At 46.1% G+C, this 20,982-nt stretch overlaps 1 protein-coding gene across 2 annotated transcripts; it reads right to left on the bottom strand.

Moving 5' to 3' along the window:
• Positions 1-529: 529 nt before the first annotated feature.
• NUP88 (nucleoporin 88) lies at positions 530-20,272 on the bottom strand. Of its 2 annotated transcripts, none has more exons than XM_061605180.1 (17): positions 19,881-20,272; positions 19,400-19,569; positions 17,283-17,408; positions 16,731-16,817; positions 15,545-15,721; positions 13,118-13,304; positions 11,275-11,425; positions 10,781-10,879; positions 8,786-8,876; positions 7,378-7,491; positions 4,744-4,902; positions 4,153-4,278; positions 3,371-3,436; positions 2,822-2,902; positions 1,670-1,796; positions 1,356-1,474; positions 530-740 (listed from the first exon to the last, which is right to left on the bottom strand). In XM_061605180.1, the coding sequence occupies exons 1-17, from the start codon at positions 20,133-20,135 to the stop codon at positions 677-679; spliced, it is 2,199 nt and encodes a 732-aa protein (XP_061461164.1). In that variant the 5' UTR covers positions 20,136-20,272; the 3' UTR covers positions 530-676. The 2 variants fall into 2 exon arrangements, with proteins under 2 accessions (XP_061461164.1, XP_061461165.1); XM_061605181.1 differs by having other exon boundaries at positions 7,390-7,491; positions 19,881-20,271.
• Positions 20,273-20,982: the final 710 nt, after the last annotated feature.

Genomic DNA, 20,982 nt, shown 5'->3' with positions numbered 1-20,982 from the left:
CCCCCCCGAAGGTACCAGGCTTTCTCCTGTGGTGTGTGGAATTATCACTTCTGTAGGCAAAGTGATTTTCAGAATACCTTCTTGGGTTGTGATGGTTGAAGCCTCTTGCTTCAAATAGCTAAATATAATTAGTTGTAGCAGAAAGGGAACCCTAATAACAGGAGAAATGCATATTGTTGGTAACCAAGCTCCCATTTGAGTTGCCATCAGCAAGGGACGTGTGCCCATGAAAGCAAACGGGCCAATGAGCAGCTTCCTTTCTGGTTTTTACCAAACCGCTAGCTCTAAGCCATATGTACCGCTTGAATAAATTTCCTTTTCATTAGCAATATCACTCCCAATAATAAACATGGAGCAGTCTGCTGGGAAGTTCTCCTGCACAACCCCTCACTGCAAAAACCAGAAGCTGCACGAGCGCTACACTTGCTGATGGTTATGCCCAAGATCCATTGCTTGGCTTCTTCCTGGCTTGTGCCTTCTGGAGAAGGATGGATAGCCCAAGCCCAGATTTAGAAAGAATCAGAAGAGCTTTTTTAAAAAAGGGTATTTATTCAACAAAAGAGACATTTTCTCTATAAAAAAATCACACATGCAACCTCTCTGTAACTCAGTTTATAAAGCAAAAGGAGAAAGGCTGCTTTTGTTCCCTTAATGCGTGACACCAGTCATGACTGCACTAAAAGGTCACATGGTTTCTGATGTCATTTATCTGTTTCACCATCTCCTGGATGTGTTCTCCCCTGCAGAAGAGAGTGAGCGAGAAAGCACTTTAGGACCGTCAGCAATTCTGAGCAAACGAGGCAGAAAAAATAGTTTGCAAATAGAGACTTTTTTGCCTGGATCTATTGCCAATTTATAATATACACATCCTTTGCGTATGAATGTAATAGGGTGGGGCTTACTGCCACTACCACAAAAAAGTATTAATTATTTACTAATTTATATACCGCTTAATTGCTAAGGTAGCTTCCAAGCAGTTTACAAGTGTAAAACCAATTATAAAAAAATAGTTAAAATACATTAAAACAAACATCCATAATGAAAAGGTGTAATAAAACAAGCTCGTTAAACAGCACAACAATTAAGAGTTAAAGCACGAGATCCAAGTCAAGAGATCAGGATTTGTCTCTTCAAGAGCCAGCAGCATGCCAGTACCGGCAGGGCAGCCACGTACTTCAGCAGGAAGAGCATTTAGGACTTGTACAGCCCCTTGACATCGCACATTACTTTTACAAACAGCAGCAGCGTTACAATTCCACGACGACAGTATGAGCCTCTATCTAATGTTCCTGCCATTCATTCATCCACCAAAGTGTTCTAAAGTGTAAGAAGCAGGCGGCTACACATGCACTTACTCCTCTTTCAGAACTGCCTGGATGCATTTCCTCTGGTAGGTGTTAAGGTTGATGCTGGGCTTCCGTGGACTCATCCCCTTCTTCATTTTTCTCTGTTGATAATCCTTTTTCATTTTAACCTAAAGGCAAGCAACAGCACAAGGGACAGACATTTCAAAACTCCTTGGGAAGGTGCTTTGAGCACTTGACTTCCAGTTCCAAGCAGGGAGCTTTGCACACGGTGCCTCCAGCCCCCCTTGTGTTTGAGATGAATTTCTAAACTGCTTAATATTAATCCCGAAGCATTAGGAAAAAACAACACACACCCAGCTTACCTGCCTGATAGCATTTCCCAAGTGCCGCAGTCGTTCTTGTACTGTTTGTAGCTCCTTCTTCATGTCCTTTTCACTATCTGACAGGACAGGCAGCTGAGAGTGGCAGCTACGCAACACCTTCTTCATCCTTTAGCCAGAAAGACAATGTCATCCCGAAAGGGGCCATGTAGCAGGGGGAAGGGTTACTTAAACCCACATTTACTGGCCACGTATTCATATCGCTCAAGTGTCCTGCTCGATAGGCTTTTTCGCATGTTACACTGAACACAGTGTACAAGCGGTCTCTACGGATAGTGGGAAAGTGTGAGAAAGCATAGCCTTGCTCATTTGTACAGCTCAGCTAGTGTGCATGGGCTGTACGCTTGTTAACATACGACTGTCCCTAGCTTGCAGAGTTCGCACACGCCACTCTTAGAACTGAGACAAACTTACGTCTCGGTGCTAATCAAGCAGCAGCAAAACTGGGATGCAATTTGGCAAATGGGAGTTGTCTCACTAAAAGAATAATTTCCTGAAAACAAATTGAGTCCTTAGTCCATCAAAGGTAGGTATCGGTTGATGATGATGGTGGTGATTCTTCCCCAGCGCCCACTTTGTATTCGTTATGCAAAATGAGGCATATCAGTTGTGACTCTCTGCCTTGCAAAGCATTCCTATCGGATACTGAACAAGCTGCCCCCTCCCCTTTACTCTGCTAGCTTCTGTCAGCTGCTTTTCAGACAGAATGAGATCAATTAACTTCACACAGGATTCCGAATATATTGAGACCGCCCAGCAGACCTCAGGCGGTGGAGGTTTGGCTAGATAATGGCAACTCCAAACAGCTTTGCCACTCTAAAAGCAACAGCGTTGTTTGGGAACATGCCTGTGTTTTAAACGCTAGTTTGAAGGATTTAGTCAGTGAATAACCTTGCATGAAGCTGTTGGCAGAAGCTGAAATTACAGGTTTAAATTCAGTCTGCTGTCAAGCTGCTGATTCTCTGCCTGAAAGGCCTTCCCACAACCCGGCTTTCTTTATCATTAATGCAAACAACTCCAGACGGGTGCGCAACGTCACGGCTAGCATGAGCCCCGGGCGTTCTCCGTAGACAGATGTGGGTCCTTTGTTACTCCAGCCCCCAGGAAGACCGCCTGTAAAGGGTGGGCCCTTACCTGTTCACAATGTCTTCCTGCTTCTCTTTGGCTTCTTCGTACTTGTCAGCCAGGCGCTCTGCCATCTCCCGCAAGCTTTTCCTTTCGGTGAAGAAGAAATGTTATTCTGAGATAGTGACGGGCACTACAACAACCCTAAACCACATGGAAAATAGGAGTAACCAAATCAACAAACTCCAGAAGCTTTCTTAATGAGCCACATTTTAACCCATTGTAAAAAAATGACCATGTATAGTTTTGGAGCTTGGTGGACCTCCCTGGAAAAAGGACATTCTAAAAGGAAAGTGCCTTACACTACCAGGTCAGATCATCTAGCTCGCTGAGGTCTAGTCTGGCTGTCAGCAGCTCTTGTACAGAAGGGCTTTCCCAGCCCTAAACCTCACAATCTGTTTTAGCCGAGACTTTCTACACACAAAGCCTTTTCTCCACTACCTGACTGCTCCCATGGAAAAACCCAGGTCTTCACACCATGAAGCCAGTACTAATTCATTCCACGGTTGGGCTTTAAAGACACAGAGCCAGGCATGTGCTCGAGTGGACTGGCCTCACCTTTCCTCGCGACAGTAGCCAAGATCTTCCAGCTGCTTCTTTTTCTGTTCACGAAGCAATTTCACTCTGAGGAGTAAGGAGGGAAGGAGGGCCAAAATGTTAGGTTTTGAAAAGATGTGCCTGTGTGTGCTGTCTTCCTGCTCTCCCCTACACCTCTACCCATATTTGATGGCAAAAATGAACCCCAAAGGATGAGACTGTTAACCGAGAAGGTTCCACTGCATGGGGAGGAATTTAAATACATACTACACGGTAACCAGCAGCAGAAATTGGCTTATTAACTGCTCGGCCCCAAAAAGGAGAACAAGGTAACTGTCCAAACAGGGTGGGCATCCTTTTTCCCACCAAGGGCCACATTCCCTCAGGGACAGTCTATTTTGGGGCTGCATGCCTATGCTGGGCAGGGCCACCCTTCCCGTCCCAGCCAGAGGGCTGCTTGAGGAGGGACAGATCTCTCTTGCAGAGGCCTGAACTGATTGCTTCCAGAGGAGCTAAATGCTGCTGCAAGTTGCCCACCCCTTCTGTCAGAAGAAAGATAAATAAGAGGTTTGGGCCACAGAGGGGCTTCCATCCATTTCTGCCACTCTGTGAATTAAGCTTATGGCAAAGCAAAACGGAGGTGCTGAATGCAGACCATTACTAAGGCCAGAAAAGCTGTGCTAGAGACTCTCATCTGTATGACTCCTCATGGAGTGAGCAGATGCCAGGTCACAACTTCAAGATGAGGAAATGGAGGCAGAAGAGCAGGCCAACAGGATTTAGGAGTCAAGGACTGGCGTTACCTTCGCTGGATCTCCTCTCGGGCCAAGTCCTGTTTCAGAATATATTCTTCCCTGAACACTTGTGTGGCTCTGCTGAGGAGCTGAAGGCATTCTTCAGGGGGAGGGGAAGATTCTTTGTCCGCAGACCTGAAACACAAACAACACGATACTGTTCCTAGCCTAGCCATTAACAGAGCGTGCGTAATGGCCAATTCACATTCCATGAGCCTAGCAGCCCAGTCAGAACGACAGAGCACCTGTGCCATGACAGATTTATGGTGGCACCGGTGAAGCCGCAAGAGCTGCCAAGGAGTTTAGATCAGCCAGAACAGAAGGACTGGGGCTGGGCATAAGTCCACCCTGAAGATGGAGTGCAAGTGGTGAGCCAGCAAAAGCAGGCCTCACGAAGGATCACAGTCGTGGGAAATAGCAGCCCAGGCAGGCAACAGTTGAACTCTACCAGAGGAGAAGGCAAGGGGTTGGGAATACCAAATGACGGCAGCCCCGAGCCACACAACACCGAGGCGCAAGACATGGCTGGGTCATTTGGGGGCGCTGGTGCAATGGGGCAGAAACATGGGAAATGCCTCTTCCCCAGCAGAGATTTCATACTTTAACAGCAGCGGGTTAGCAGAGCTGCGATCCAGGATATTCCGGATGTGTCTCTCAAAGGAGTCCTGTGATTCGGCGAGGAGGCGGAGAGGCGAGACTGTGACCTGCGGATCTTCTTTGGTGCACAGAAGCGGAGGGCTTAATGGGTGGACTGCGGAACTGTCAAAACAATGTCAGGCATCGGTTAGCCGTTGCCAAGGATCCCCATGCACACTTGGCTTTCAAAGAGTTCTTCAGGTGTTTTAAACTCTTTCATCCTCTATCTACAGGCCATGAAGTTTGCAGACCTTTCCAAAGAGCGGGCATGAAATGCCGGATAGGAAACTTCAGAGACATGTTAACACAAGCCTAGTTAGGAACCAGGGAAAGGCAAGCGTGTTGATCAAGGCAACAAAGGGGTGGGTCAGGGAACACTAGAAGAATCGACACAGTTATGAAATCAAGGTCACTGGAACCTGGTGCCACCCCAGCTAGGAATCCTAAAGGCTCTACCTGGGGAAATAGGTGTGTTTCCAGGACACGATATAACACATTTAAAAATACTCTAGAAGACTCAAACCCTATCACTTTGATTTTTGTATGGCTAAAGGACATAGTATGGATGCCTGCACCGTGTATATTGCTATTGATAGCCCACCCAGCTTGACAGATCGCAGGAGGGGTAGGAAATGGAAAATACGTAACATCACATAGACCATGAAGAAATATAAAAACCCATTTATAACAACAGAAGCAAACTAGAACCCCAGCTAAACTACAAAGCAGGCAATCGACAGCAACGGTACCTGCAAAACCCTAAAAATACCTAAGCAAATAAGGACGTTTTCACCTGGCACAAGAAGGATCAATGTGCTGTGGAAGGGGCCACCGCTCAGTGGCAGAGCACCTGCTTCGTATCCCAGGTTGAATCACCAGCATCTCCCGGTAGGGCTGGGAGAAACTCTCTCCCTGAAAACCCTGGAGAGCTGCTGCCAGTCAGTGTAGACAATATTGCGCTAGAGGGGCCTGTGGTCTGACTCCTTATATGGTAGTTCCCTGTGTTGCTATGCGTTGGCACCAGGCACGCGTCTAAAGGTTGGGGCATTCCACTGCAGAGAAGGCTCTCCTTCAGATCGCATCACTGCATAATACATCTCCCATAAGGGTAGTAAACAGAGAAGAGCCCCCTCCAAAGATCTTAAGAGTGCAGGCAAGATGACAGCAATTTGTAACTAAAGCTCAGTTGAGAGATCATGTTGAACTACTATAAAGGAAGCATAGTTATAGTTTGGTGCAATTTTCTGAATAAAAAAACAGGGCTGGTGATCAACTCGCAAACTAGAATCAGGGATCAGGATTTGCAAACGTGGTTTGTGGCAACTGTGGTTCAAAATGATTTCTGAACTGACAAACTGTGGTCATGGCTGTTCATCTGCCTCCACAGGCTGCAGCAGCTAGGCACTGGGGAGAAAATTAAAGCTAGCATGGTGCAATGGTTAGTATTGAACTAGGACTGAGAAGACTCAGTCACACAGTCTCTTGGGACAGGATGGAGAAGCAGCCCGGAGCTCCTTGGAGGACCAGGCTAAAAAAATTGCAGACAAGCCACTATAAGCCACAGTTTCTATGTTTGGAACTCATAGTTTAGCTTCTGAACTACAGCAGTCCAAATCATGGTTTGGCATCATGTATCCAGATGTAACAATTAACTATGGTTTATCATTATGTGAATGAGCTGCACTGGCCTTGTACACTTCCCACACCTCTTCTGGCACGACCACAAGGAGGAGATCATAAGCTTTTGCTTCTGTTTTTTTTAATTAACTGCAGTTCAGTGTATCACCCAAACTCTATGCCACAGATGATCCTAACTATGGTTTACTGAAACAAGACAGCTTCATAACCCAATGTTTCTGATGCGTTTCAACAAACTGTAGTTAAATTAAACTACAGTTTGTCTGGGGCTGGACCTGAAAACAATCTGAATCAAAAAGTGAAGGTTTTTGATCTCTTTGGGGCTGCACGTGAGACAGCACACAAAGCCAGTGCTTCCTGCAACTTGATGCAGTATGATAAAACCATAGTTTATGGCTGCATTTGGACAAAATGATCATGTCAGAAGAGAGTCTAAACTTCTAAGAGGGATGATCCTATCACAACGCTGAACAAGCCTGCTCTGGCAGAGGATTTTAAGTTCCCATGAAGGGCAAAGGGGGAGCCTGACAGGTTATTTGACCCACGGGAAGGTCTCCTGGATTAAGCACCACCAAAATGAACAAGAGCTGGACAAGGACTCTGAAGTGGGTGCTTGGTGCTGCTAACTAACATAAGGATTTGTCGCCTTGGAGCCAGTGTCTTGCAGCAGCCCTGCTGAAAGGATGAAAAAGGAGGAGAAGTCACAAGTGGAGGGCAGTGGTTGCTAGCAGACTCTATGAAAAACAGACCACGCCAGGACACACTTGTTTTCTCCTTTGTTCAAGCAACTGACTTGAGTATCAGAACACAACACAGTGGGCAGGATGCGTTTGAATTCCAGCAAGGCTACGGCAGAGCAGCTCACTGGGTCACAATCTGGAGCCCTGCTCATATGCCACCAACACTTTCCGCTGGTCAGACAATTCAAGGCAAGAGGACAATAAATAAATGTGAAAGCACCTCAGTACATACAGAAGAGGTTTGGTGATGCATTCATAGCTCCCGGTGATACAGACCATTGTGGGACCCAGAATGTCAGAGACGATCCAAAACCCTCTAATTGTGGCAGGTTGCCTGAAGGGACAGAACAAAAGCATGTGACAAATCCACCTGGAAAGCTTTGGCAGCCTTAGCTGCAGAAGAAGAGCCTCTGCTTGTTGTCTTCAGACTAACGTAACAAAGAATCCACAAGGGAATCTTAAAAAGATACAAAATGCGGCGGCTCGACTACTTACGAATAGTCGCCGCCGAGATCACATCACACCAGTGTTGTTCGACCTACACTGGCTACCAGTTGTTTTCCGAGCCCAATTCAAGGTGTTGGTATTGACCTTTAAATCCCTACACGGTTCCGGCCCAGTTTATCTTACGGAGCGCCTTCAACGCCACCAATTATGCCGCCCGACAAGATCGGCCACACAGGGCCTTCTCTCAATCCCGCCAACAAAAACAGCCAGATTGGCGGGTACAAGAGAGAGGGCGTTCTTAGTGGCGGCCCCCGCTCTTTGGAACTCCCTCCCACAAGATCTCCGGCACGCCTCTTCCCTAAATGTGTTTCGGAAAGCCTTAAAGACCTGGCTCTTTCAGCAGGCCTTCGGGGTATCCGGGGAGGGTTAATTGTTATAACTGAAATGCCTCCTGCCCAGTTTTAATATTGTTGCTGCAGATGTGTTGTTTTTTATGTTGTATTACTGTATTTTATCAATTGTATTTTAACAATTTTGTAAGTCGCCTAGAGTGGCCATTGGCCAGATAAGCGATGAAGAAATTAAATTTATTATTATTATTAGTGCTTCTTGCGCCTACCGGATTCATAGAATCATAGAATAGTAGAGTTGGAAGGGGCCTCTAAGGCCATCTAGTCCAACCCCCTGCTCAGCGCAGGAATCCAAATCAAAGCATTCCCGACAAATGGCTGTCCAGCTGCCTCTTGAAGGCCTTCAGTGTCGGAGAGCCCACTACCTCCCTAGGTCATTGGTTCCATTGTCGTATGGCTGTTAACAGTTAGGAAGTTTGTCCTGATGTTCAGCTGAAATCTGGCTTCCTGTAACTTGAGCCCTTTATTCCATGTCCTACACTCTGGGAAGAAGAGATCCTGGCCCTCCTCTGTGTGACAACCTTTCATGTACTTGAAAAGTACTATCATGTCTCCCCTCAGTCTTCTCAAGGCTAACCATGCCCAGTTCTTTCAGTCTCTCCTCATAGGGCTTTGTTTCCAGTCCCCTGATCATCCTTGTTGCCCTCCTCTGAATCTGTTCTTCCTTAATAGTGGTGATGATGCAAAATATGGAAAATCTCTCTCCCAGGGATAAGTAGCTACATGACAAACGTGAATTTGGGAAGAAGTGGCGACCAGGCAGGCTCTTACCTGCATGGCAGAGGCTTTGTGCAAAGGATGTGCTCTACGAAGCACTTCTGTTCTGCTCCAAGTTCTTGCAAACTGTCTTTGTCTTCCTCATCTGAAAAAGCATGCAAATATGCAGGTCAGTAGGGAGCCACACCCATCACCCCATAAACCAGAGGTGAGGAAATTAGAACCCCTGGCTGAATTTCATGGGGTGGGAGGAATCCAGAGGGGGAGGGAAAGAGGCTGGAGCAGAAGCCAAATCAGACTGAATAATAAAGGCAGAAAGGTGGGAGAGGAAGGACCCTCTGCATGTGATCAGTTCCGATCTCTGAGAAAAGTTATCTGTCTCTCCCCTGGCAGCCCGTTGGTTGCGGGGTGAGAGAGAGAGAGAAAAGGAGGTGGTCCTCTTCACCAGTAGAACACAGACCCTGACAAATGTCCATTCCTGATCTTGTGGAACTCCAGCGTACAGGAGCGCCTGTATTACTTGCACAAATTTGTAGATCCCGTTTAGACTACTGTAACGCGCTCTAAGTGGGGCTGCCTTTGAAGACTGTTTGGAAACTGAAACTGGTACAAAGAGCTGCAGCCAGAGTATTAACAGGGGCTGGTTACAGGGACCATACAACTCCCTTGTTACAACAGCTCCACTGGCTGCCAGTTTGTTTCCGGTCACAATTCAAAGTGCTGGTTTTGACCTTTAAAGCCCTATACGGCCCAGGTCCAGGCTATTTGTCAGACCGTATCTCTCTGTATGAACCTGCCCGGGCCCTGAGATCTTCAGGAGAGGCCCTTCTCTCAGTCCCAACACTCTTGCAAGTGCGATTGGTGGGGACGCGAGATAGGGCCTTCTCGGTGGCTGCTCCTAGGTTCTGGAACTCCCTTCCTAGGGAGGCACGAATGGCCCCCTCCTTGCCAACCTTCCGTCGGCAAGTAAAGACTTTTTTATTCCGACAGGTTTTTGGGATAGAAGGTGTTTAGGATTGGGCTTTACAAGGCTTATTTTATTGTTTTATATTATTATTTGTATTATTTTAAATTGTTTTTAGATTTTTAAGTGCCTTTTACGGTTTTAAGGTTGTGCATAGTTTAATTGTATTTTAATTGTATGTTTTTCTATGTTTTTAACTACATGTAGTTCTATTTGTAAGCCGCCCTGAGTTCCAGTTTGGAAAAAGGGCAGGGTAAAAATAAAGTTTCAATTCAATTCAAGAAAACTTTGTCTGCTGATTAATACTCTGATCCTACCATGAGTGTCAGATTCAGTACAGCCCAGGACTCCAGGGGCTCTTACTACTGGACATAAAGGAACCTCTCAGTTTCTCCCAACTTGCTGCTGCAGTGCTGGACAAGATGCATATGGCAAATGTCTCCCTTTTACAGAGCTCTTAAAAAGCCACATTCCTTAATCGCTCTGCCTTCTCACCAGAGCGGTGAAAACGGCTTGACTATGGAGGACAAAGGGATGAAGTTTTACTCAGAGCAGAAGCATTGACATTAATGGAACCATGTCCCTTATTTTCAGTGGGTCTAGCCTGAGTAGGGCCAGCATTGGAAATGACACACAATGCTCCTTGATGATGTTTCTAGGTAGAGGACTGGAAACCAAAAGTTAGACAAAGAGTGAACGTGCTACCAGTTTTATAACATGTTTTTGAACTGCTTGGACTAACATTAAAAGGTCTCAATTCGCACATAATGGCCAAAGTTCATAGTTCACACATAAGGTTCTTTGCTGAGAACTATGGTTCTTGCACTCTCCACTCCCTGCACCTGTTCCAACCCCCCCTGTTATTTCTGGTTCAGACAAGTCTCAGTTTGCCTCCAAATCAGAACTGGAAACCATAGTTTGTAGTAGGTTTTCAGTTCTAGTTTGGAGGCAAACTATGGTTTGACAATGTCAACTTCATACGTATACCATATCAGATCTCTCTTTTTCTTTCTAGGGTCCATTTGCACCTGTGGAAAACAGGTTTAGGAAAACAAAATTCCAAGCTAGGAAGATTTCGTTATTACCCGAGGCAAGGAACTTGTGCAGTTTGTTGATCCAGCTGAGTCCAATGCTGTGCACTCCAGCGTCGTGTGTGCAGTGGTATCGAGAAGGACATTTGGGATCTGAAAATGCAAGAAAGAGGTTTACACATTGGTGGACAGGAAAGACACGGGGAAGGCTTAGTCTACATATGCTAGCGGCAGCATGAAACTGCTTGACAATGGAACTGTGCTGATCCTGTTTATGCGAAGTAGCTCCATGATCTCCCAACAATTATCCCCATGCTGTTACAACTCTATCATTTGCTGATGGACAACACTTGTAGGCTACCTCGAGACAACTCAGGCCACCAGCTGCTACAGAGAGAAAGAGAGTGTGTGAGTGTCAACAGCTTGCCAGAAGCGATATGCAAGTAGATGAATAAGTAGTCTGGCATTTAATTTTGTTCAAATTTCCCTGCAAGGTGGCTTATGCCAAATGAGCAGAGCAAGATGACAGCAAGAGAAGCAGCCCCTACCTCTGTGCAATTTAATTGGGCAGGAGAAGTCCGACTCCAAGGGGTCCTCCCCCTCTCTCGATGCCAGTCTCAAAGCAAGCTCCAGTTCGACACATTCAAACACATAGAGCGACGGGATGAGGTCAGTTCTCGAATCCCAAGATTTGACAGACTGCAGGGAAGATTTGAACGATACAGTCAACACTTCTAAATTTGTGCTCCTTTGGGATAGCACTAGGAATTAAATGCACTTAGGAAGCACCTCCCCAGAAAACCCATTTTTGGGGGGGGGGTATTTTATAATTTTAACTGTACATTGTATGAATTGTACATTCAAATTTTCAGAACTCTTCAGTTTCACATTTGTAAACTAAATGAGAGGTGTGCTGTGTCCCTCCTGGGGATCGCCCTGGTAGCACCAACTGGCCTCCCCAGCCATGGCAAGGCATGCAGGAATTTCTGGGGCTGACACCTTTCTGTATGGCTGCTACTTATTTTAATTGTGATATTTGTGTAATCCAGCATTTGATGAAAGGTGGGCTGTAAGTACGAATAACTGATAAATAAAATAAAGGATCCCCCAATTACCTCCCCCATGGGGAGCTGGGGTGGGAGGCCCAACATCTACCTCGTCATGAATGTGCGTTTGCACTTTTAAAAACTTAATAAGGATTGAGATTGTGCATTTCTGATATGCGCAGGGTTAATTTTTTAACAGCTCCTCAATAAGAGACAAAGATTAAATATAAAGATCATTTGTATGCCATGCACAAGATAACTTCCCAAGGAGAGCATAAAGTTGTCGGAATATGGCGGGTGGGGTGGGAAGAAAAAACACAATGACTGCACTCTCTAATTTTGTGTTATACCCGCCGCCCCCCCCCCCAGTTGTGACTGGTGCCCACAGCCCTCTCTCAAAAAATCAAGATGTGCCCACTCCTCCAAAAAGGTCAGTGACCCCGATTTAGAGTTACAAGAATGAGCCTACCCACTCATTGTGTGCCCTGCCCTCTGTGTCCAGCACAGCTGCAAGGAGAAGTTCGGAAGCTTCTGCTTCCATTTCAGTTTAACAGCAGCTTGCCAGGAAGTCTTCGAACTGGGCAAACTGTGATCAATCTTAACTGCAGTTCGGGGAATCAACTAGGAAGTGAAGCAGCTTCCTTTGGGCTGGAGAGGGAAAGGCAATGCCAACTTCAAGCCGTGGTTTATGAAGCTGGTTTGCTGTCACTAACCATAGTTAAGATTAACCACGGTTTAGGAACTGACCATCAGTTGGCCATAGAGGGCCAACCCATTTCTATGGGGACAATTTTTGGAGGCAGCCAGTCGTAGCTGGTGGCTCCATGTCAGTGGGACAGTGGACAGCTCCTTGAAAGTTTGGACTAAAACCCAGAGCAGATTCCACTGAAATGGGGCCACCAGCCACTACTGGCAGACAGCTGAACAGAGAAGCATCATATCTATAAAGGGGTAAGAGTGGGCAACAGCAGTACGCTACTGGTTACATGCTCAAGGTAGCACACAATGTCATCATAATATGAAGGAAACGTTTTGACAAAAGAATGTTGGAAAGGTGGCAAACTAAAATTAAAAACCTAGGATGGAGAGATTCCTGAAAGCACAGATGTGCGTATGAAGTAACCTTACACCGAGTCAGGCCACTGGTCCATCTTGCTCAATACTGCCTACTCAGACTGGCAGCAGCTCTCTGGGGCCTATCCTATCAATCGTTACCCAATCCTTTTAAACAGAGGAGCCAGCAATTGAGCCTGGGGGCTTTTGTGTGCAAAGCAAGGCCTCTAGTCCCCTCCTCATATATGGGGAACTTCCCTGAAAACCCCCAAGTAGGAACAGCCAGACATACCACCTGTTCGTCGTCTTCCTCTCCCTCCAGCACCACGCAGTGATAAAGCATCCCCGACTCAGTGGCAATCACCAAGATGTTGGGAATGCACGGGAGGCAGAGAACTGCACAAGCGTCGTACCCATAGTTGTCTTCAGCTGCGGGATGCATCGGCAGCGGGCCCAACAACTTGCCAAGGTTTCCAGCGCTACAAAAAGAAAAGGAAGGGTAAGATCCCAAATGTTTGTTGACAAGTTTGCCACCACCTCGCAAAAAACTCCAAGCCAGCCAAGGCCAAATAACTAGAACAACCGAGCTTCTTTTCTTACTCTTGGTTATTTATATTATTATTTATTGCATTTCTATACCGCCCCATAGCTGGGGAAACTGAGTTACCTGAACCGCTAAGGTAGCCTTCTCCAACTTGGTGTCCTCTTTATGTTTTGGACTACAATTCCCAGCATGGTCACGGTGACTGGGGCTGATAGACGTTGTAGTTCAAAACATCTGGAGGGCACACCAGGTTATGGGAAGCTGCACTGAAGTCTCTCCCAAGGGAAAGTTCCATGTATTAAATACTTTGCATGTTTGTCCCTGGATAAAACACTCTTATGATGCCATAAAAGCTAAAATGGCTACTCCTCCGGAATAATCTCTGGAGCTTTCCCCCATGGTCGATTTGCACTTATTGGGAGAGATTTAGCTCTTAGACAGTGCTAGAGGCATAATGGAGATGGCTTAAGAAACAAACAATGGCAGATGGTGGCTCCATGTCAGTGGGGCAGTGCATTCCACTTCGGGTTGTAGTCCAAATTCAAGGAGCTGTCCAGGGAGCTTCACAGCTCCTTGAAAGTTCAGACTAAAACCTGGAGCGTATTCCACTGCCCCACTGATATGAAGCCAGTAGCTGCCACTGGAGACCGACACATTTTGCCTCCCAAAATGCAGCAGCCAGTTTATCTTGCCAGAAAGCCAGGCACCAGTGACAGCCAGAGCACAGAGGAAGAGACTAAGCATCAACCCCCCCCTTCTGTTGTTGCTGGAGCCTTTAAGAGCTGCAGCAGAATATCAGAGGGAGGGGGGCGGGAGAGAGAGATGCATGTGAAATACGCATCTGCTGCAAGTTCCAAGAAATCTGGCTGCTAGTTATGTTGTTCATCAGTACCAAACTGCCCTGAAAAGTTAGCCTATCCGACTCCGGTTTATAGATTCTAATAAATACTATCAGCTGATACGTGTTTTAATGCTCGATATTGCTTATTTCATAATGAATTTAAAATGTAACAATATTAGTATTATAAAAATGAATTGTCTTGTCATATTATGTTTTAAAAATGAATTGGTATTAGACTGTTTGTTGTGCTGAGGTATTAATAAGCATTTTGCTATTTTGTTGTGAGCTGTTTTGAGCATATTCCTGTGGAAAAGTAGCATACAAATTAAATTATTATTACTAGTGCTACTGCACCAACATCCCACAGATTTCTGCCCACAAAGTTTCCTCCATGTCTATAAGAAAACCTATTGCTGAATCAGTCCCATTTCTCATAGTGGCCAACCAGATGCAACCCAGCAGACCATGTTGGCAATAGCTCTCTCCCATCCTCACTCTGCTGGCATTCAGAGGTACAGTAGGGCCCCGCTTATACAGCGGGTTCCGTTCCAGACCCCCGCCGTAAAGCGGAAAATGCTGTAAAGCGGAACCCCATTGATTTTAATGGGGTGCGTCGTGCGAAAATGCTGCAAAATGCTGCAAAAGCGGCTTTAAAATTGAAAACGAAAGCCGCCACATTAGCAGAACGCCGGGAAGCGGGGCCCTACTGTACACTGCCTTTGAACATGGAGGTTCCAAGGCTTGCAGCCACAAATACAATGTTCTTCTTCCATGAATTTGTCTAACCCCTTTTAAAGGCATCTAAGCCAAGTGGCCATTGCCACATTATTATTATTATTATTATTATTATTATTATTAGTTTAGTTTATTTATACCCCGCCTTTTGGTCAAAGGCCCTCAAGGCGGCTTACAAAAACCACCAGATTGTGCAGCACACAAGAATTGCTTTATTTCGTCTGTCTTGACTTTCAAATTTCATTTGGATGGCCCCAAATGCTAGTATTATGGGAGAACGGCTCTGTAACTAAGGCCATGCAAGCCACTGCAGCCATCAAATTGACCTTGACAGTCCCAGGGCAGAAAACTAGGGAGTGCTAATCTGACAGCCCACCAAGCCACCGTAACGATGCAAGGAGGTGAAATAGGCAAACATTTTGGAAACAGGTGATTTCCTAAACCCTGAATTTCCATGCCGAGTTGAATTAACAGCAATGGTTTTGTTCAAATCAGTGCCCTCTTAAGACCCAGCCTTCTGTGATATCTGATCAAGCGCTGCCCAGTACAAAGAATGAAAAGGAGAAAGGGGGATCGCCAATCCGGTTTAAGGTCTTTACCTGTGCAGAAGACTAATGTAGGTTAGGAAAGTCTCCCCATTTTCATACAAGATGTAGAGAGGATATGCCAACACCTCCTCTTTCTCTCGCTGTCCAGCAATGTTCTTGGTGACGGCTGTCAGGGGCCCGAAGTCAAATGCCACTGCCGTTTCTCCTATCAGTGCGGTATAGGCTCTCCTGAGGGAGGGAGGGAGGGAGGGAGGGAGGAGGCAGTTGCGTTTGTAGCAACTCTCTGCACACACGTGTTAGGAAATATTTTATTTCCTAGGCCCCAAGAGTTGTCAAGAGTTGTCAAGAAACGCTACATTATTGCCAGAGTTAGTGCCGCAATGAATCATGGAACTTAGAGAGGGTGGGGGACATAAGACTCTACGTTTCGCTTCTTCTCTCATGAGAGAAGAACACCCAGAGGCGCCTGTAAGGCTGTAACATCTTGGAAAAAGAGATAAAGTGTATCCCCTCTGAGTTGTTGCTATTTCTCTCTGTCTTGCTACACTATACACATCCTGCACATTGTAGCTAATTCAGCACAAAGCGAGAAGTATTCTCAAAATAACTTAGTAGAATTGTATCTATAAGATTTACGTCACACTGCTGAGTGAGTAACTTTCCCAGGCATACTAGCAACATCTTTATCTCTTTTTCTGTGTCAATCCAATTCTTTTCCTCACCTTTTCTTAGTTCTTATCTCAAAATAAGTTTTCTTAGATTGACAAGTGTATGAATTCTTTATCAATCTCTCGCTTTTTAGAATTATGAGAAAATGTAACAAGGATAAACAGATGCGCTTGCTTATCTCTGTAATACTGTATTCCCTTTGTTATGATTTTAGAAACATTATATCTTGTTTTTACTTATGAAACCTATAAAAATGATGCTTCGATTAATAAACGATGCTCTCTATCCTGTCAGACTGCTGTCTGTGCAGTTTAGAGACCCCTTCTTGATCAAGCAGTTTTGTGTGTTGCTTTATGTTTGGTATCTGGCTGGACCACTAACAGGTAAATTAAATTGCTAAAGCTTGCACTACTATTCAGGGCTGAGGGGTGCGTTAGCTCGCCCTTTCTGGGGAGGGGAGGGCGCTTAGATTTGGACCCAACACACGCAGTTTGCTCAATAGGAAGCAGCAATGGCAGCCGGGCTGAGCCCGTAGACAATAACTTAGAGGGACGCTTCAACCCCTTACCCCTTATTGAGTCTCAGAGCCTCTTCATCAGCATCTGAAAGAGCAATCACTTTCACGGGTGTCTGGGGTGAACTCAGGCTGTAAATCCTAAAAGGCAAAATAACGACTTCTTAAAAAAGAAAAATCACACCCCATTAATAGTTCAATCTCTATTTGCTGGATACCTCAACCACGTTCAGTATCACGCCTAATATCCTTTCAGCAGCAGAAGCTGGTTCAATATCAGTTCCGATGGAGAGCTGCTTGGGTATCAGACTGAGACCAGGGAGACCCATTTCAAAGCCCTGCTCAGCCAAGAAGCTTGCGGGATGGCCCTAGGCTAGTTGTGCCCTCTGACATACCTCACAGGGTTGCTGGGAGGATAAAAAGGAGAGAGACCATATCTGCAACCCTGAGCTCTTAGGAGGAAGGTGGGATAAAACCATAACAATCATTGCTCAAGAAAATTGCTTCCTCAGTCTCTAAACATGTGATCCCACCAAATAAATGTTTTTAGAAGCTGCATTAGCCAGTGTTACTCTGCTCCTTAGCCAGAAAAGTCCCCAGAGTTACCTTATTGTGTTGTCAGATGTTAAGAGCACAATGTAGGGGTCCAGTGTCTCACTGGGGTACCAGGCGGCATGCTTCAGGGTCAGGGATGGTGAACTAGTGAAGAACCTTTCAGCGATAGGGACGGTGCTGGAAGAAGACAGGTTCCCATCATGCATTTCAGTCACAAAAAGGGCGGCCAACTGTTTGACTGTTGCTGTGCCTTTTACCAACAGCTTGGGGGTACAGACATTAACGTCTGTGTCACCTGCCAATTTCTGCAGATCAAGCTGGTGTTAATGGCACAGGAACACCCCCCCCATCAGTTGGCAGCCATATCAGAAGACAGATGGAACCAATTCTTAACAGCCCTGTTTCCACAAATGACCCTGCCTGTTCTCCTTTGTTGTTCCCCTTAAGCCCAGAACTGCCTCCCAAGAATACTTTTACGAGGCCATCTCTCTTCAAAACCCACTTTCTCAGGGAAGCCTTTTGCACAACGCCCGAGCCTCCATACCCGAGAGCAGCCTTTCCCAACCAGTGTGCCTCCAGATGTTGCTGGACTACAATTCCCATCTTTCCTGACCATTGGCAATGCTGGCTGAGGCTGATGGGAGTTGTGGTCCAACAACATCTGGAGGCACACTGGTTGGGAAAGGCTGCCCTAGAGTGCAGGGCAAGGAACGTTTGGTCCTCCAGATGTTGCTGAACCACAACTCCCATCAGCCAAGAGGGACAGAGATCCTTCACCCCTGCCCTACTAAGCACATTTCAGAAATAACCATGTATTCTTTCCTGTTCACCATTGCCTCCTTCTCCCTCCCATTGTCTCCCTTGTGTTGTTTCATAAACTGTAAGCTCCTTGAGGCAGAGGCCTGTCTTCTCATGTTTTGTAAAGTACACATGGAGGTCACCGATACAAATAAATAATAAGAGATTATTTCCAGGCTGTGGCGACTGATGATTGCACAGTGTCTTCTGCCATTCCTTCCACAACGGGGAGAAAATCATGCCTGTTTTACAGGAATACCCCGCTATATGGACCTTCACTTTACGGACACTCGCAAGTACAGACATATTTACAGTAGCAGCATTCCTGTTTATGTACGCTTGCTTCGCAAGAACGGACACTTAACGGCATGATGCCACCGCCCGATCAGTTTCCAACTACAAACTTTTCCTTAAAATAAGGCCTACTGTGTTTATTTTAGTTATAAATGCCTTATTGACATCAGTTATGCCTGTATATGACGACTGCAGTGCAGTATATGCATCGATAAGTGAAAAAAGGGTAGTGTTTCACTTTAAGTACATTTTCAGTTTACGTACTCGTTCTGGACCCATTGTGTATGTTAATGCGGGGTATTCCTGTACTCAAGTCTCCCAGCAATCTGTCAAATACAAACTCGGGGTGATTTGACTAAAGCATGGTGCTACTTAAATGGCAGATTTGCTCCCACTTCCAAAGAAAAGTTGCTCATCCTCCGCCAGTCCAGAGGTTGGAAAAGTTACTTTTTAAAACTACAATTCCCATCAGCCCCAGCCAACATGGCCACTGGATTGGGCTGATGGGAGTTATAGTTCAAAAAAGTAACTTTTCCAAGCTCTGTGCCAGACACAGCAAAGCCACAGCAGCATCCACAAAATGGATTGCTACAGAGGTTTGCGCAAAAGCAATCCCTTTAGCTGGAGAAGCCAGGAATTGAACCTAGAACCTTAGGCCTACAAAGCATATATTGAGCTATGTAGCATCTCAGCCACTCTTAAAGTGGTTTGAAAGAGACTGCCTCTCTATAGTGGAATGTACACACCTGAAACAGAATCCCTCCAAATATAAAGCCTGAGAACCTTAGTAAAAGTGGCCATCAAATGAGATCAACACGCTGGGAGAGAATCACAAGGAATTCAAAACTGCTTTCCTTACAGACCCAGAATAAATGGACAAAGGTAATGCTTTGTCGGGAATGCTTTCATCTGTCAGGAATGCTTTCATTTGGATTCCTGCATTGAGCAGGGGGTTGGACTGGATGGCCTTAGCGGCCCCTTTCAACTCTACTATTCTATGATTCTATTCGGTCAGGTAGCAATCTCCTCTAGTTCTAGAGCTGCCAATCAAGATGAAAAACAGAGATCCCACATACCTACAATTAACCGTTGACTTTCCACCTTCAAACTCGGAGTTCTTTCCCCAACGTTTAGGTAACTCCAGCACCATCAGCCCTTTTGTTCCTATAAGAGCAACATGCTGTTGTGTAGGGCTCAGCGCAGTCTGATACACCTCAAAAAAGGGCGCATTTATGCAGAGCAGGGTCTGGGAAAACAAAGTGGACATTAGTTAACTCCGAAATATTTCAACTTTCTGCAGAACGCAAGCTAAAAACTAGTTCAAAAGGCATGCACGCCACCCAATGACACATTTTACCATGTGTTTTAACTGGCTTTTAAATAATGTGTTTTTGAAATCTGCATCTTTGTTTTTAATGTTTTAATCGTTGTGAACCGCCCAGAGAGCTTCGGCTATGGGGCGGTATACAAATGCAATAAATAAATACATAAAATAAATTCGGCTGCAAGCAAATTGCCCTCGTTTCGAGGCGGGCCCTGCGCGGAGAAGCGCCGCACCTGGTACCGGCCGAGGCTGTCGGGCTCGTCGCCCAGGCTCCTCAGGCTGAGGGCGTAGAAGGCGGCGCGCTCGCCGTCCCACAGGAAGAGCTCCCCGCCGAGGCCGAAGAGCAGGTCCCGCGGGAGGGCCGGCCAGGCTTGCTCGGCCTCGCCCCGGGCCTCGGCGGCCTGGTCCCGCAGGCGGCACAGCACGGCGTGGTGAGGCAGCTCCGCCCACCAGCGCTCCCCCAAGCCAGGCGCCACGGCCGCCGCCATCGCTGCCTCCCAACCCCGGTGAGCGGGAAGGAAAAGCCGCTTCGACAGTTGCCAGTGAAGCCGGGTGGGCCTCGATGCCTCCGGGACTACAGGCCCCAGAGTGCACCGCGCGGGCGGGCGTCAGCGTCTCGGGACTGTAGACTGGTGAAATGTGTAGACGTAGAAACTACTGGGCACTTTAGGGTTTCGAGGGAACCTTTCCTCTTAATAGGGAGGTTAACCCCCTGTGGGGATTCGGCTGCAGCCCCATCGCCATCGAAGGAAGCGTTGCCAGGGAAAGAGAGGAGCCCTTTGCTCCTTTCTGATTCGGGTCTTTCCTCCCTCGTTTAGTTTTTGAGTTTTTCAGCATATAAAAGCACTGGCTGCATGTAAGTCAATGCAGCTTGTATTTTTTTTTTAAGTGACGATTGCTGTCTGGTTCAACCCATTTGGTGTTTTATTATTTGAGTTGTGTTTTTCACTTTTTTAATATATAGTCTGTCCTTTCTCGTTTTAAAATACAAACATAACACGGTTAGGATGGGGGGGAAACTAAATAAAAATAGTTTTACGTGCCACCCCAGTCTTCAAGCGGTGCCAGCACTTAGCCGGGGTTTGGTTTCCTTGGAAAGAAGGTCGGCGGAGACTGTAGGGTCTTTTAAGATATGTGGTTTATTTTACACATATTCACAACCTTGAGCATAATATGGAGTGTGGTTCACATCATAAACAGTCCAATAGATCTTTAATAATAATAATAATAATAATAATAATAATAATAATAAAATTTAAATTAAGAATTGATATGTCCTCCGTTATTCCTTCATCAATCTAACTTTCTTAACTATGCCCTAAAAGGCTTTCTCTC

This window comes from Rhineura floridana, chromosome 21 (genome assembly GCF_030035675.1).
Source record: "Rhineura floridana isolate rRhiFlo1 chromosome 21, rRhiFlo1.hap2, whole genome shotgun sequence".
Taxonomy (NCBI): domain Eukaryota; kingdom Metazoa; phylum Chordata; class Lepidosauria; order Squamata; family Rhineuridae; genus Rhineura; species Rhineura floridana.
This window is presented reverse-complemented; position numbering and strand designations above follow the sequence as displayed.

What these genes read in the sequence shown, in the direction of transcription:
- NUP88 (XM_061605180.1), bottom strand. Translation starts at nt 20,135, where the DNA reads ATGGCGGCGGCCGTGGCGCCTGGCTTGGGGGAGCGCTGGTGGGCGGAG. An exon ending in AGGAAGACGACGAACAGGTG is followed by an intron (nt 11,426 to 13,117) that starts GTATGTCTGGCT and finishes TCTTCCCTGCAG; the next exon opens with TCTGTCAAATCTTGGGATTC. An exon ending in TGGGAAATGCTATCAGGCAG is followed by an intron (nt 1,475 to 1,669) that starts GTAAGCTGGGTG and finishes GCTTGCCTTTAG; the next exon opens with GTTAAAATGAAAAAGGATTA.